This window comes from Rana temporaria, chromosome 1 (genome assembly GCF_905171775.1).
Source record: "Rana temporaria chromosome 1, aRanTem1.1, whole genome shotgun sequence".
Taxonomy (NCBI): Eukaryota; Metazoa; Chordata; class Amphibia; order Anura; family Ranidae; genus Rana; species Rana temporaria.
In genome coordinates, this window is record NC_053489.1 from 139,542,555 (window position 1) to 139,559,799 (window position 17,245).

General features: G+C 43.9%; 1 protein-coding gene across 2 annotated transcripts in view; it reads right to left on the minus strand.

The window, feature by feature from the left end:
* Window positions 1–17,245, minus strand: part of EPB41L4A (erythrocyte membrane protein band 4.1 like 4A) — a 412,465-nt gene that overhangs the window by 25,641 nt on the left and 369,579 nt on the right. For both annotated transcript variants that reach the window (XM_040343429.1, XM_040343421.1), the window contains one exon: window positions 3,601–3,720. In XM_040343429.1, the coding sequence (XP_040199363.1) occupies window positions 3,601–3,720 (120 nt within the window). The remainder of the gene's footprint in view (window positions 1–3,600; window positions 3,721–17,245) is intronic.

Here is a 17,245-nt window from a genome sequence, read left to right on the forward strand (position 1 = left end):
TCTATCAGTAATTAGAAAGAAATCCTGCCCCTTGTCAGTGCAAACTAATATCAGCTGGTTCAGTCTCAACAATGGCCTATAAAAGGGTGTCTCATTACCAAGGTGTCACACAAGAAACATCTCATGATGAGTAAAAGCAAAGAGCTCTCTCAAGACCTTTGCATCCTTATTCTTTCAAAACATACTGATGGCATTGGTTATAGAAGGATTTCTAAACTTCTGAATGTTCCAGTAAGCACTGTTAGGGCCATAATCCGGAAGTGGAATGGACATAATCTCACCATAAACCTGTCACGACCGTGTGCACTCACAAGATTTCTGACAGAGGAGTAAAAAGAATTATCAAAAGAGTTGTCCAAGAACCAAGGACCACTTGTGGAGAGCTTCAAAAAGACCTGAAATTAGCAGGTACAATTGCTTCAAAGAAAACAATAAGTAATGCACTCAACCGCCATGGCATGTATGCACTCACCATGCAAGACTCCATTGCTGAAGTTTGCTGCACAACCTTTAGACAATCCTGTGAAATACTGGGAGAATATAGTCTGGTCAGATGAGACCGAATTTTAACTCTTTGGATGCCATAATACACACCATGTTTGGAGGTCAAATGGCTCTGCACATCAACCCAAAAACACCATACAAACAGTGAAGTTTGTAGGTGGGAACATCATGGTGTGGGGCTGTTTTTCAGCATACGGTACTGACAAACTTCATATCAATGAAGGAAGGATGAATGGAAAAATGTACCAAGACATTCTTTATAAAAATCTGCTGCCATCTACCAGGATGATGAAGATGAAATGAGGGTGGACATTTCAGCAAGACAATGATCCCAAATACAAAGTCAAGGAAATGCTCAATTGGTTTCAAAGAAAATAAAGCTGCTAGAATGTCCCAGCCAATCACCTGACGTGAATCCAAAATCTATGGAAAGAACTATAGATCAGAGTTTATACTGTAGAAGATGCCCACAGAACCTTAAAGATTTAAAGACTATTTGCATGGAAGAATGGGCAGAAGAAGCTGTCATTACCAACAAAGGATTTTTTTACGAAGAATTAAATACATTTGGGTTAGTGTGTTTAATACTTTCTCCCTGGGTTATTCCATTTTATTACAAATAACCTAATTTTTTAACTAACTTGTTTTGGTTTCTTTGTATGTATGTATGTATGCATTGCATAGGTTGTTTACTGACATGTGGTGAAAATTTCATGCCAATGGCATCTTTAGACATAGATTTACCTCGAAAAAATTTGAACATGTTTAATACTTATTTTACCCACTATATATAGAAAGAGAGAGAGGCTAAATTCACATCTAAGGACCCGTACACACGGACGGACAATCCGCTAAAAACGGTCCGCCGGACCGTTTTCAGCGGACATGCCTGCCCGGAGATTTCTGTCTGATGGTTGTACAAACCATCAGACAGAAATCCGCGCGTAAACAATACGCGGAGCGTGGCAGCGCCGTCGCCGCGGCGACGTGGGCGGCCTTGAAGTTCAAAGCTTCCACGCATGCGTCGAATCAGTACGATGCATGCGAGGGATGGCGGTCGGTCGGACGTGTCCGGTGAGTCTGTACAGACGACCGAACACGTCCGACGGACAGGTTTCCAGCGGATAGATTTCTTAGCATGCTAAGAAATTTTGATCCGCTGGAAACTGTCCGATCCGCCGGACAATTGTCCGGTCGGGCCTACACACGACCAGGTCTGTCCGCTGAAACTGTCCTTTGGACAAATATCAGCGGACAGATCCGGTCGTGTGTACGGGGCCTATGAGTTTGCGCATGTTTGGCTTGTATCTGTTTATTTTTTATTCCCTTTGTGATGGTCACGTGATCTATAATCTCTGGCTCCCCGTGTCAGTGGCTGCTGTGGCTGATGGAATACATCTGGAAATGTCCTCTACGTCTTGATATACAATCAGAAGCCACGTAGGCCATACAGGTAAATTACATAACATATGCTTTCATGAAGCGCATGCATGTGCTTGCATTTTTTTAATATGTGGACTGTATGTTTTTTGTGTTTGTTTTTTTAGTAAACCTGTACTATTTTGCAGAAAGCACCCTAAGGTATATGCTTCTAACTGCTCATTACTTCTGGTAGTCTGGCATTCCCGCCCTTTCAAAAAACAAATTTGCAGATAAAGGGTACATGCCCCTACTTGCGAAAGTGTGGCACTTGGTGATAAATAAATCTAGTGCTGCCACATGCAAAGAGTGGCTTGCCCTAGAGCTGCATGATTCTGGTCAAAATGAGAATCACGATTCTTTTGCTTAGACTGAAGATCACGATTCTCAAAAACTGAATGCCAGAACCCCCCCTCCCCCCCCCCCGCCCAATAAATAAACCTGTGATTTATCTGAAAATATGAATATATAAAAAAGAGACCAGTGATAGGTCTATAATGTTAAAGACCACATAACTCCTATGAAAAAAGCAGAATCATAGGAGTTATATGGTTCTGCTTTTTTCATAGGAGTTATATGGTCTTTAACATTAAAGACCTATCACTGGTCTCTTTTTTATACATCAGAAGCAGTACCGCCAGCAACCATTGGGTGGCGCATGGATACACACAGTTGTACAGAACTGTGAGAAAGATTAATACATCAGACGCAGTACCGCCGGCAACCACTGGGTGGATGGATACACACTACAGTTGTACAGAACTGTGAGAGAAGCCCAGGCATCCATCCATCCAGCGGCGCAGGCTGCTGACGTCTGTTTTCTGATATTGGCGCCATTTGTGTTCCACGCTGGTTACGTGGAACCGGCGGTGACACAAAAGAATCGCGGTTCTCTCTGCGATTAATCGTGCAGCTCTAGCTTGCCCTGTGCAAATACAGATGTTTAGTGGTTGCAAATCACACAGGGATTTTAGGGAGAACTGTAATAGTGGACTGGACAAGCCAAAATTGCTGAGCTGGTAGGAGTGGGCATCTTAAAGGGTGTCCATTATGAAAACATTTATGATTTCTAATACTCATGCTTATGAAAGTAGCAGGAGTACAATATAACTTGTAATATATTAATGAAGGAATATCATAACGTCTAATATTCTGTCTATGAAAAAATGGTTCCTTTTTAATACAGTTCATCATAAAGTAAGCCCACCTGTTCCCTAATTACAGGGTCACATGTAATTAAAAATGTCAGGTCTGTGATCACCTGTTGACAGGGGAGGACCATGTTGAATTTAGAGGAAGCAACATTTTTATGTCTATACATGTTCAAATATAGAGGACACATGTTCCTGCCAATGTCAACACAGAGAAGGTAGTCAATTCCATTTTTGCATACATTGCCTAGTACATGTATTCACACGCCTTATGCAGTTACATAAATGTGTCACAGAAAGTGCAAATATATTATACGGCTGTCCTTATGTACAGTGTACAATCCCTATCATTGGGGGTCATGTATCTATCCTGAGAAAATACAATGATTTTGTTTAGTGAATTAAAGCATCCATTTATCTAAATAAGTTTTGATAATCACAGAGAACTTGAAATCATATGAAGATTTTAAAAACACAAGTGAACTTTCTGCAAGCTCTAAATGCAGCTAGAATACACTTAACGTACGATCGAGATCGATGTCTGGATCTCCTGTAGTTTGGGTCAGCCTGATTCTTCTCCTTTTGTCTTCTTAAAACAGCTTCCCACTGTGGGGCAGAATCCACCATGTCATTTTCTTGCCGTAACCTGCAATAAAAATACTCTTTATGTTTTCAGTGAAGCGCATGCAAGTGCAGTCATGTGACTAATATACTACTGCTGTGTCATTTTGCTCCCACACCCACTGGGAACCAATAAAATGAGTGCTCAGAGAAATACAGGAGATATGCTTTGCAGGAAACAATTTCAGTACATTTATAAGAACACCAAAAATAATATAAATGTTACTTTACACCTTGGATCAATAAACCATATAAATGACATTTGGACTGACGCTGCCGGCGTCTCTGAGTGTTTGGCTGCTGCTGGTTTGAGTCATTTGCAGGTTTATTCGATCTTTTCAGGATTCTAGCAGAAAGGTCTCCCCAAAGGGGTTCATGAAATACCTACTGGAAATGTTGGAAAGTTTAAATGGTATCTAAGCAGATAGTAGAGTTGGCCAAACATGTTACACACTGTTTTAGATCAAACTTTTTTGTTTTGCAAATTTTTTTTGAACCGTTTAACCTAAACTTAGTAGGTACATGATGTAGATTGGTGATGCAAAGCTTACACGGCATACTATTAGTATGTAAAGCCTCGTACACACAATCACTTCATCTGATGAGAACGGTCTGATGGACCGTTTTCATCGGTTAACGATGAAGCTGACTGATGGTCCGTCGCGCCTACACACCATCGGTTAAAAAAACGATCGTGTCAGAACGCGGTGACGTATAACACAACGACGTGCTGAAAAAAAAACGAAGTTCAATGCTTCCAAGCATGCATCGACTTGATTCTGAGCATGCGTGGATTTTTAACCGATGGTTGTGCCTACTAACGATCGTTTTTTTCCCCATCGGTTAGGAATCAATTGGTTAAATTTAAAGCAAGTTGGCTTTTTTTTAACCGATGGTTAAATAACCTATGGGGCCCACACGCAATCGGTTTTGACCGATGAAAGCGGTCCATCAGACCGTTGTCCTCTGGTTAACCTATCGTGTGTACGAGGCCTAAAACAGACATCCCAACCTGCAAAAACTCATTTCAGGGAGGTGGCGCTTCGCACGCGCAACCTCACCCCCCTCCTCTTTGCGATAAAATATTTTAGTCGTTTTTTTATTTTTAATATATATATTTTTTTTTTCAATTCACATTGTTTTTAAATAAAAAATAAAAAAATACAATGCTTTTTGGAGGGAGGGGGTTGGAGCAGTGGACAGAGTTGGTAGAGCATTTTTTAGATTTTTTTCACAATATATTTTTTTATCGTTTTTTGGGAGCTTTGGTGAGATATCAGGGGTCTAAACAGACCCCTGATATTTTCACTTTGAGACATGGAAAGGGACTGAGGACACATTCCCCAGTCCATTTCTCAGCACTAAAGATGAATGAACAGGAGACAGAGGCTCCTGTTCATTCATAAACTGGGCAGAGTAAACATAGCTCAGTGCCCAAGTCCTGACAAGAGAGGAGCCGGCTGCGGGGGACGAGGGAGGGGGCAGAGGAGGAGGACAGGCCAGCAGTAGGGAAGATGGGGGCCTGAGGAGAACGGGGGGGAAGGATACGGGGGGGGGCGGGGTCGGAGCACACAGAACAGAAGGGAATGATCGGTGCAGCAGAAAACAGCTGTGAACACCGATCTCCCTGTATAGCTTTTTAGCTGACAGCCGCAGGAGCGAGAGAAGGAGAAGCAGCTGGCAGCTAAAAATCTATACAGGGAGATCAGAGTTCACAGCTGTTTTCTGCCTGCACCGATCATTCCCGGGAGATCGGGAAGCGCTTGCGGGTGTGTGGGAGAAATGCGGGAGTCTCCCGCACCTCACAGGAGACTTGAGATGCCAGTGAACAAGTGATTCTGGGAAGTTTGGAATTATAGCCTTCCTTACGTTATAACACTCAGTTTGGTTTACTTAACTCAGGCATGTCCAAAGTCCGGCCCGCGGGCCATTTGCGGCCCACATTCCAGTTTAATGTGGCCCCACTGGTAATTTGGATATATATATCTTTTGTGGCCCCCAATGAATTCCTCTGCTGGGATTCGTTGGGGGGCCACAAAAGCTTTATACCGTATTTTATCGTTCTGGCAGCCTCGGAGGGGACAGGGAGGGGGCCAGACGAGTCCTGTCGGATTATTTACAGGCAAATCTCCTGTTTATATGGCGGCATCTGTAATAGGAAGTCCCATCTCCTGGGCTGGCATTGGAGGACTGTTGTGTCTATCATAGGAGGTGGGACTTTGTATTAAAAAGGCGGCCGAGCAACAGGAGATTCTCCTGTATATAATGTGTTTGTGCTCGTCCTGCCCCCATCCCTGTCCCCTCCGAGGCTGCAGATGGGCATGGATCAGGCTGCACTGATGGTAATGGTGAGGCTGCATTCATGGCACTTGTGAGGCTGTATTCAGAGGCTGCATTCATGTCAATGGTGAGGCTGCATTCATGTCAATGGTGAGGCTGCATTCATGTCAATGGTGAGGCTGCATTCATGGCACTGGTGAGGCTGCATTCATGGCACTGGTGAGGCTGCATTCATGGGCACTGATTAGGCTGCATTGATAAGCAGTGACCCTTATTTTGCTTCACAGTTCTTTATTTAAAATAATAAAAAAAAAAATCCTAAAAACTTCTCTCTTAACCCTCTGAGCGGTGTTCCCGAGTCTGACTCGGGGTGAGATTTTTTTGCTACGATCGGTAACCCTTAGTCAGACTCGGGCTTGCCTTGCAGCATCCACAGGCTTGGTTTACTTACCTTGTCCCTGGATCCAGCAATGCCACCGCGCTGTGTGAGCAAGCGGGACCTCGCTCGATTCACACAGTGCCTCTGTGTGCCGCCGATCTCCGTTCCCTGCGACGTTACGACACACGGGAGCGGAGAACGGCGCCAAATTCAAAAAGGTAAACAAACACAATACATACAGTATACTGTAATCTTATAGATTACAGTACTGTATGTAAAAAATACACACCCCCCTTGTCCCTAGTGGTCTGCCCAGTGTCCTACATGTACTTTTATATAATAAAAACGGTTCTTTCTACCTGGAAACTGTAGATTGTCCATAGCAACCAAAAGTGTCCCTTTATGTAAAAAATGGTTTTAGAGCAGCTAGAAAACAGCGATAATAAATTATAATCACTTGCAAAATTGTGCGGTAGCGATTTGTGGGGAAATTCGTCATAAAAAAATAAAAGTAATGACAGCGACAATTCTGCAACTGAGCAAATTTCAGTGATTTTGAGTTGATTACATTATTGAATAATTTTTATTTTAATTATATTATTATGTTATGATTATTTATAATTTTTTTTTTTTTTTTAAATCATACCCGGGATGCCTACTAGACTCTTGTTTGGTCAGATTTAAGTTAGTTATTCCTAAGGCCGGGTACACACGGACAAACATGTATGGTGAAAGCGGTCCGTCGGACCGTTTTCACCATACATGTCTGCCAGAGGGCTTCTGTACGATGGTTGTACACACCATCGTACAGAAGTCCGCGCGTAAACAATACGCGGGGCGTGTCCGCGGTGTCGCCGCGTCGATGACGCGGTGTCGCCGCGACAATGACGCGGCGACGTGGGCGGCCCGCCTTTAAAATGCTTCCACGCATGCGTCGAAGTCATTCGACGCATGCGAGGCACGGCGGGCGGCTGGACATGTACGGTAGGTCTGTACTGACGACCGTACATGTCCGAGCGGGCTGAATTCCAGCGGGCTGTTTTAAAACAAGTCCAGGAATATTTGTCTGCTGGGAAAAGGCCCGGCGGGCAAATGTTTGCTGGAATTCGGCCCGCTCGCGCCCACACACGACCAAACATGTCTGCTGAAACTGGCCTGCGGGCCAGTTTCAGCAGACATGTTTGCTCGTGAGTATGGGGCCTAAGAATTACAGACCTACAGTATACAACGCCAAATTTCCTTGCAAATAATGGTACCGCTTTCAGCACCTTTTTTCTGAAATAATCATACCGCCAGGGAGGTTAAAGTGAAGGTGCATGTTATACGCCTGTGCATGTTATATGCCAATAAATACGGTATATCCAAATAACACGCCTGAGCTCATCCTAAGACCCCGTACACACGACCGGATCTATCCGCTGGGATTTATCCGCGGATCAGTTCCAGTGGATAGATCCGGTCGTGTGTAGGCCCGAGCGGACAATTTTCGGCGGACATTTGTCCAGCCGACGGATTCCCAGCAGATAAAAATTTCTTAGCATGCTAAGAAATCTATCCGCTGGAATCCTGTCCCTCGGACTTATCCGGTCGTCTGTACAGACTCACCGGATAAGTCCGTCCGATCCCCATCCGTCGCATGCGTCGGAATGATTCGACGCATGCGTGGAAGAACCTTTCAGCGTCGCCGCGTCATCGTCGCAGCGACAGCGCGGACACGTCGCGACACGTGACCGCGGATGTTTTCCGCAAGGATTTTGATCTGATGGTGTGTACAAGCCATCAGATCAAAATCCGGAGGAGGAATGTCCGCTGGAAACGGTCCGGCGGACCGTTTCCAGCGGAAATCCTCTCGTCTGTACGAGGCCTTAGACTCTTAACCACACAAAGGCAAGAGAATTCTTGTTGGGCAGCGTATTTGTTCATTTGCATTTCATTTTAATGGTTCAAAGAATGTCAGGCAAAATGGTCGGCCCTCACGCATGTTCACTTCATAAAATCTGTCTCTCTTTGAAAAAAGTTTGGACACCCCTGACTTAACTCCTTCGTGAATAAGTGTCAATGCAACCTAGATGCCCAGACAACAAATGGACAACATTTTTTAAAACGTATAATTTTCGATATGTGCACATAACAGTTTTTCAGTTAATTTATATTCACTGTATTGCACTGTGACAGCTGTGGGCTGTCAATCGCAGCTATTAATATGCCTGTCTCTATGCAAGACACAGCAGGAACTGGAGCAAGTAGCTTTGTTTTTTGATAACTGGTTGATTTTTTGGCAACTGGTTGTCATAGGGATCATATGATCAGGATCACATTGATTGGTTTGTGATTATTAGTGCAGACCAGCGGCTGTCAGCTTCATATTATAAAACAGGGTATAAATTAACGCTCTCCCAACACAGGGAACCATACTGAGGAACAATAATCTGCAGATTGCGGTCCTCAAGGTGTTAAGGCAAAGTAAGAACAGGCACAAGCACTGCAGATCTCATTGGTAATGTTGGAATTCAGGATGAACTACATGTTCTAGAGGCAGCATAGATACTGAGAAGTTGAATGTGTGTGTTGGAAATCAGATATCACTGGTGACTGAGCAAAATGTGTGCTTGGGTCTGAATACTGGCTGTGTGATTAAAGCCCCATACACACCATCAGATTATCTGCAGATTTTTGTCTTCAGATTTACCAAAATCATATAATATGAGGTCAAACCTTGAGGCCTCGTACACACGACAGAGTTTCTCGGCAGAATTCGGCGAGAAACTCAGCCGTGTGTACACTTTTGGCCCGATGGAGCCGCCGAGGAACTCGTCGAGAAAATAGAGAACATGTTCTCTATTTTCTCATTGTTCTATGGGAGAAGGCGGCCCGCCGAGCTCCTCGGCGGCTTCATCCCTGAACTCGACGAGGAACTCGATGTGTTTGGCACGTCGAGTTCCTCTGTCGTGTGTACGAGGCCAGTTTCAATTTGTATGCAATCAGGCAGGCCCTTGTACTACATGGTTTTGGTAAATCTGAAGACAAAAATCTGCAGATAATCTGATGGTGTGTATGGGGCTTAAGGCAGTATCCTACTGGTAGAGCGTGCCCTGTTCAGCTACATTCACTACTGGTGGAAGAATCATCCAACAGTGAAACAGGAAGTTTTAACAACATGAATGTTTTTTTAATACTATAAAGAGGTGGTCTCCAAAGCTGCGAGCTGGATGCGTCCCTTTGCTTGCCTTTTTGGGGCACTTTTCCTCCCACTGACACTAATGATGAGGTATCAATCTTTCCACTGACACCAGCAGTGGGACATAATACCTGCACATGGCATCAACAATGGGGCACTATCCCTTCCACTGACACCAACAATAGGGGAACTATTCCCCCCAACACCAACAACAGGGCAATATTCCTCCTCCTGACCACAGGCACATGCGACTAAGGCTTCTGCTGAAATGAGTCATTGCTACTGTTTTACTGTCACTCTGATGTACCAATAAACTACACTACAAGGAGTCCAGTGTTGCCAGCTCTATCTACTGTTATTGACCATGTATTTTTATTTCCCACTGACCACCAAGCCTGAAGCACTGTCCACTGACACTGGGGCATTTTCTACTCCCACTGGCCACAGTCCGGCACCCCTAATGTCTGAAGGACATGAAACTGGCCCTTTGTTTAGAAGGTTTTGAGACCCCTGCTATATAGCATTGAGAATCAAAAGAGATTCTGGGGAAGATTCTGCTTCTAGTAGTGAATTCAGCTGAATAGGGCAGGCCTCACCAGTATATAGGATATAGAACAGCGTTCCTCAACTGCATTTCCTTATTTAGTGCATTAGCTCAAACATTTGCTAACTTTTTATACCGAGTAGGAGATGGCCATTAGCGTTTTCTTTACTGAATTCAATGCTTTCTGTGCCATGGGTTTTAAAGGTACACTCCAATCAAAGAGTGTGTCAATTAAAATGAATCAGGGAACATCAGCTGCATGCCTCTGATTTTCATCTTGGCATTCATCCTACGTTGCTGTGTGCCCCCACCCCTCTTATTAAACCCTAAAGGCCCATACACACGATTGGATATTCCAACAACAATTGTCCAACAGACTTTTTTTGTTGGATAATCCGACCGTCTGTATGCTCCATCGGACAATTGTTGTCGGAATTTCTGACAACAAATGTTGGCTGTGCATGCTCTCAAATTGTCCGACAACAAATGTGTTCCGTCGGATCATCTGATCGTGTGCACGCAAATCTGTTGAACTAAAATCCAAATTACAAACACGCATGCTCTGGACCTATGGTAAACATCTGAGATCAATAGCAGAAGTTGCCCAAAGTGTGGCAGTAAAGAGCTGAAAAACCACGTGGTTTGGTGTATGTTGGCTGAAAATGTTCTGCCGTCTGTATGCAGAACTAGGTCACGGCCAATGCCCCTTCAGACAAAAATCCACGGATTTGTCCGATGGAAGTCTGATCATGTGTACGAGGCTTTATTGTTGTTGGTAACCTCCTCAGCCTATGTATATATAGGTCAGAGTTCTCCAAGCACTCATTAGCCCTGGAAGACAAGAGGCTGTATGCCTCTGTGAAAAGCCTGCAGTATAGCAAATGTAATTAACAGTTTTATATTTTTTCCAGATGTTTATTTTTAATTGGGATTAGAATGTGAATCATGTAATTTGTTAAATTCAATATATGTGTCTGGTTGTACTCAACAGATGTGTACTGTCTGTACTGTTCAGCCTTATTTCTGTGCCAAATTCCTACTGTTGCAGAACTGCAGCCAGTAAGGATGACTGGATGACCTGACAAAAAATTAGACTTGTCACAGGGACAGGCAAGCAAGAAATCTATAATGACATTAATGTGCATGGGTTTACACTTGAATTCACCCAGCTACAACATGGGATGACAACTACCTGCTGTGGCCATGAAAGATTAAAAAGGCCTCCAACACGCTCACATTCTGTGCTAAAAATTATTTACACCCATGCTTTTTCTACTACTATATTCTTAGACCCAGATTCTCAAAGGCGTTACGATGGCGCAACACCATTTGCGCCATCGTAACTCCTCATCTGGCCCCAGGTATCTATGCGACTGATTCTTAGAATCAGTTACGCATTGATACCCATTAGATCTGACAGGCGTAAGGCTCTTACGCTGTCAGATCTTAAAAGCATTTTTTTTTCCCGCCGCTAGGTGTCGCATCGTCGTTTTCCTCGTCGTCTATGCAAATGAGGTAATTACGCGAGATTCCCAAACATACGCTCGGTCGACGCTGAGAGTTTACGTCGTTTCCGTAGCGTACGCGACGCGTAAGGTTGCCCCTGCTATTAGGAGGGGCAACCAATGTTAAGTATGGCCGTCGTTCCCGCATCAAATTTAAAAAAAATTACGTTGTTTGCGTAAGACGTCCGTGAATGGCGCTGGACGCCATTTACGTAAACGTCTAAGCAAATGACGTCGGGGCAACGTCATCTAGCGCAATGCATGTCGGGTAATTTACCCGACGGAGCATGCGCAGTACGCTTGGCGAGGGAGCGCGCCTAATTTAAATGGTGCCCGCCCCATTTGAATTGGGCGGGCTTGCGCCAAGCGATTTAACGATACACCGCCGCAAGTTTACAGGTAAATGTTCTGAGAATCAGGCTGTAAACCTGTAAACCTAACGTAAATCACATACGTTGCGCTGCCCAGGAGCAACGTAAATGTATGAGAATCTGGGCCTAAGTGGACAAATGAGAAATAATAAAAAGTATTTGAATATACAGTAAATTCACAAACAAGATGTCATATTTTCAAACCTAACTGCATCCAAACATACATATAAACTATGAGTGGAATGGTATTAGCAAAACAATTTCAGATATATGGCTAAAGTGATCTTATCTACAAAATGGGAAGTATACTGAGGATGTAATCTGCTTTAGAGTATCTCAGTTTGAAGACCAATACATTTATCCAAGGGACACAACAGTAAAAAGCAACAAATACTTCTGATTTTTTTTGACCCACATACACTATATTACCAAAAGTATTGGGACACCGGCCTTTACACTCACATGAACTTTAATAGCACCCCAGTCTTAGTCTGTAGGGTTCAATATTGAGTTGGCCCATCCTTTGCAGTATAACAGCTCCAACTCTTCTGGGAAGGCTGTGCACAAGGTTTAGGAGTGTGTCTATGGGAATGTTTGACCATTCTTTCAGAAGCGCATTTGTAAGGTCAGGCACTGATGTGAATGAGAATTCATCTCAAAGGTGTTTTATCAGGTTGAGGTGCAGGCCAGTTATGTTTCTCCACCCTAAACTCGCTCATCCATGTCTTTATGGACCTTGTTTGTGCACTGGTGCGCAGTCACGTTGAAACAGGAAGGGCCATCACCCAACTGTTCCCACAAAGTTTGGAGCATGAAATTGTCCAAAATGTTTTGATATGCTAATGCCTTAGGAGTTCTCTTCACTGGAACTAAGGGGCCAAGCCCAAACCCCACACCATAATCTCCCCTCCACCAAATGATTTGGACCAGTGCACAAAGCAAGGTCCATAAAGACAGGGATGAGCGTGTTTGTGGTGGAGGAACTTGACAGGCCTGCACAGAATCCTGACCGCAACCCGATAGAACACCTTTGGGATGAATTAGAGCGGAGACTGCGAGCCAAGGCTTCTGGTCTACATCAGATCGGGAGCGGTGATCAGCGTCGTGGCACGTGTAGCCCATCCCCCTTACAGTTAGAACACATCCCTAGGACACACTTAACCCCTACTGGTTAACCCCTTCACTGCCACTCACATTTACACAGTAATCAGTGCATTTTTATAGCACTAATCGCTGTAAAAATGTGAATGGTCCTAAAATAGCAGCAAAAGTGTCCAATGTGTCCGTCATAATGTCGCAGTCACGATAAAAATCGCTGATCGCCGCCATTACTAGTAAAAAAAAATTGTCGCTCTACTCTTGTTTATAGCGCAAAAAATAAAAACCACCAAAAGAAAGCTATATTTGTGGGGAAAAAAAGGACGTCAATTTTGTTGTTTGGGAGCCACATCGCACGGCCGCGCAATTGTGAGTTAAAGCGACGCAGTGCCGAATCGCAAAAAGTGCTCTGGTCTTTGGCCAGCCAAATGGTCCGGGGCTGAAGTGGTTAAAAAGGGGAAGGTGTCAAGGGGATAGGGGAAGGAGTCAAGATGCTGGTGGAATAGAGGTAGGCAAGGAACGCTCCGCTGACTGACTGGCAGTGAGGAGTGTGATGCTGGCTGGAAGGCGAGCTGTTTGACTTTTTGCTTAATACAAACATGCATACACCTGCTGACTTACACTAATAGTATAAGATAAAAATCAATTAGACTTAGATGCACACGCTAACAAACATATACTAAAGGAGGCACTAACCAGTTGTGAAAGTAGAATATAGTCTTACATTGCTGACCTATGCTAATGAAAATCTTAGCTGCTTGGCTGTCATGCTGATGCTTTGATTTTAATACTTTTAGTCACCAAGCTAAGATAATTATATGGCTAATGAATTATTACTTCTTTTTGACCTTTAGATTCTGCTTCTTTTAGTGCTTCTGGGCACTTAAAAACAAAAAAAGTTTGTTCATTTAAAAGGAAAAAGATAACAAATCTTAAAAAAAAAATGAAGGTAAAGCCAAATCGTTTTTTTGTTTTGGATAGAGTGAGGAATGGGTAAAACTCTTTTATTACTCTCTGTGTCCCATTGGGGGGATTAACCTCTACTAACCATTCAGCAGATCCAGGGACTATCCGAATGCCTTAGGGATAAGGAAGGAACTTTTTTCCTATAGTGAACCAAATTGTATTATGCTTTTTAAGCCACCTCAGATGACAGTGCGATGCCGAAACGCATAGGGCGTGGTCTTGGGGTGACGTCATCCCGCACACAGTGTCCGTTCGTGACCAGGAACTATGATCGGAGTCAACGGTGAAATTCATGGTATGCGATATACAGTGCCTTGAAAAAGTATTCATACCCCTTAAAATTTTCCACATTTTGTCATGTTACAACCAAAAACTTAATTTATTTTAGTGGGAATTTATGTGATAGACCAACACAAAGTGGCACATGGGTCTCTTGGCCGCTTCTCTGAATAATGTTCTCCTTGCCCGTCCTGTCAGTCTAGGTGGACGACCATGACTTGGTAGGTTTGCCGTTGTGCCATACTCTTTCCGTTTTTGGATGATGGATTGAACAGTGCTCCGTGAGATGTTCAAGGCTTGGGATTTTCTTTATAACCTAACCCTGCTTTAAACTTCTTCACAACTTTATTCCTGAACTGTCTGGTGTGTTCCTTGGCATTCATGATGCTGTTTGTTCACTAAGGTTCTCCAACAAACCTCTGAGGGCTTCACAGAAAAGCTGGATTTATACTGATATTTATTTACACACAGGTTGACTCTATTTACTAATTAAGTGACTTCTAAATACAATTGGTTCCACTAGATTTTAGTTAGGGGTATCAGAGTCAGTGGCGTATCTAGGGTATGGCAGCCATGGCAAGTGCCATGGGGAGGGGGGCGGCAAAAAGCTACCCCCCGCACAAAAAAACCCACCTGTCCTCCTGTGGCCGCCTCCCGCACTAATGTAGCTCCCGCCATCGCGGCCGGCCTGCTGAAGCGCGGCGCCGGCACAGCAATTGCTAATATTGCTACTTGGCCCGGGGAGGGGAGTGACAGGTGCCCCCATGACGGCCGATGACTGGCCATTAATGGCACAGTGGCTGCGTTTGATTGGCACAGTGGCTGCAATTAATTTATTTTTAAGCTTGTTTGCGCCCCCCCCCCAAAAAAAATTCAGCACCAGCCGCCAGTGGTCCCCAGTGTGCCTCTCTGTCCTCGTCGCACTGTGTCCCTCTGTCGCTGGTTATCTGAAAGGTTTCAAATGTTTTGACGGGGACGCAGTTTCAGTGCTTTTGCCATAGGCGCCATTTTTACTAGATACGCCTCTGATCAGAGTAAAGGGGGCTGAATACAAATGCATGCCACACTTCAGATATTTATTTTTAAAAAAATTGGAAAGCCATTTATCATTTTCCTTTCATGTCACAATTATGTGCCACGTTGTGTTGGTCTATCACATAAATTCTCAATAAAACACATTAAGTTTTTGGTTGTAACATGACAAAATGTGGAAAATGTCAAGGGGTATGATTACTTTTTTAAGGCAGTGTATCCCTAGTGTCAGGTCAGGCACTCTAAAATTGTAATTTTTGTGGGGAATAAAGCTGTAAAGGTTTTTATGTTATCAGCGCTATTCTTTCCCATTTTATGTGCTGCATGAGAGGAGGATGGAATCGGACTATAAGTTAAAGGAGATTTATCTCTCCCTCACACCTGGGGGTACTGAGCACACACAGCCAAACTTCTGCAAAAAGCATTACTGAATTACACAACCAGCTGAACAGAATCCACTGAAAGGAAGAAAGGAGTGAAGGGCTTTCATCTTAAAGAGGAAGTAAAGTCCTGTTTTTTTTTCTGACCTGCAAAAGTAAAGGCATAATCTGCTAGTATGCATTGCATACTACAGTAGCACACTATGTTAAACTTACCTGCAAACAAAGCCCTCGTTGTTCCTGCTGGAGGCCGCATCCATCTTCACCCATCTTCCTTCCGGGTCCGCGGACTGTGTGACTGGCACAGCAATGCGGTGCGAACATGCATCGCACTGGTGTGAACTGGGCCACAATGTTTTGAAAACATTTGCGTAAGGCCCCTTTCACACTGAGGCATATTTCAAGCGTTTTAGCGCTAAAAAAAAACACATAAATAAAGCCTGAAATAATCCTACCCCAGCATTCTCAATGTGAAAGCCCGAGGGCTTTCACACTGAGGCGATGCGCTGGCGGGAGGAAAAAAAATCTTCTGCAAGCAGCATCTTTGGAGCGGTATAGGAGCGGGGTGTTTACTGCTCCTTCCCATTGAAATCAAGGGGAACCGCGGTAATACGACGGTAGAGGGCCTAAGAATGATCTTTGGAGTGTACGCTCTCTATTAGACTAAGGCCTCATGAACACTGAGGCCCTGTACACACGATCAGTCCAAACTGATGAAAACGGACTGAAGGTCCGTTTCATCGGTTAACCGATGGAGCTGACTGATGGTCTGATGTGCCTACACACCATCAGTTCAAAAACCGATCGAGTCCAACGCGGTGACGTAAAACACAACGACGTGCAGAGAAAAATTAAGTTCAATGCTTCGAAGCATGCGTCGACTTGATTCTGAGCATGCCCGGGTTTGGAACCGATGCTTTTGCCTACTAACCATCGGTTTTGACCTATCGGTTAGGCGTCCATCGGTTGAATTTTAAAGCAAGTTCTAAATTTTTGGACCGAAGGACAACTGACCGATGGGGCCCACACACGGTCGGTTTGGACCGATGAAACTGACCAGTCCGTTTTCATCAGTTTGGACTGATCGTGTGTACAGGGCCTAATGCCGCGTACAGACGGTCGTTTTTTGTGATGAAAAAAAACGACGTTTTAAAAAACGTCATTTAAAATGATCGTGTGTGGGCAAAACGTCGTTTTATGTCTTCAAAAAAACGACCAAAAAAAAATTCGAACATGCTCGAATTTTTTGTGTCGTTTTTCAAAACGTCGTTTTTGTTTCACAGAAATTGACCGTGTGTAGCAAAAAACGACGTATAAAACGACGTTTTTAAACCCGCGCATGCCCAGAAGCTAGTTATGAGGTGAGCTTCAATGGAAAAAAGTGGTGAAACGTAACCTCGCTTTGCTAGAGCATTGTGAAAAAACGATGGTGTGTAGGCAACATCGTTTTTGAAAATGATGTTTCAAAAACGTCGTTTTATTTCATGATTTAAAACGTCGTTTTTTTTCATCACAAAAAACGACCGTCTGTATGCGGC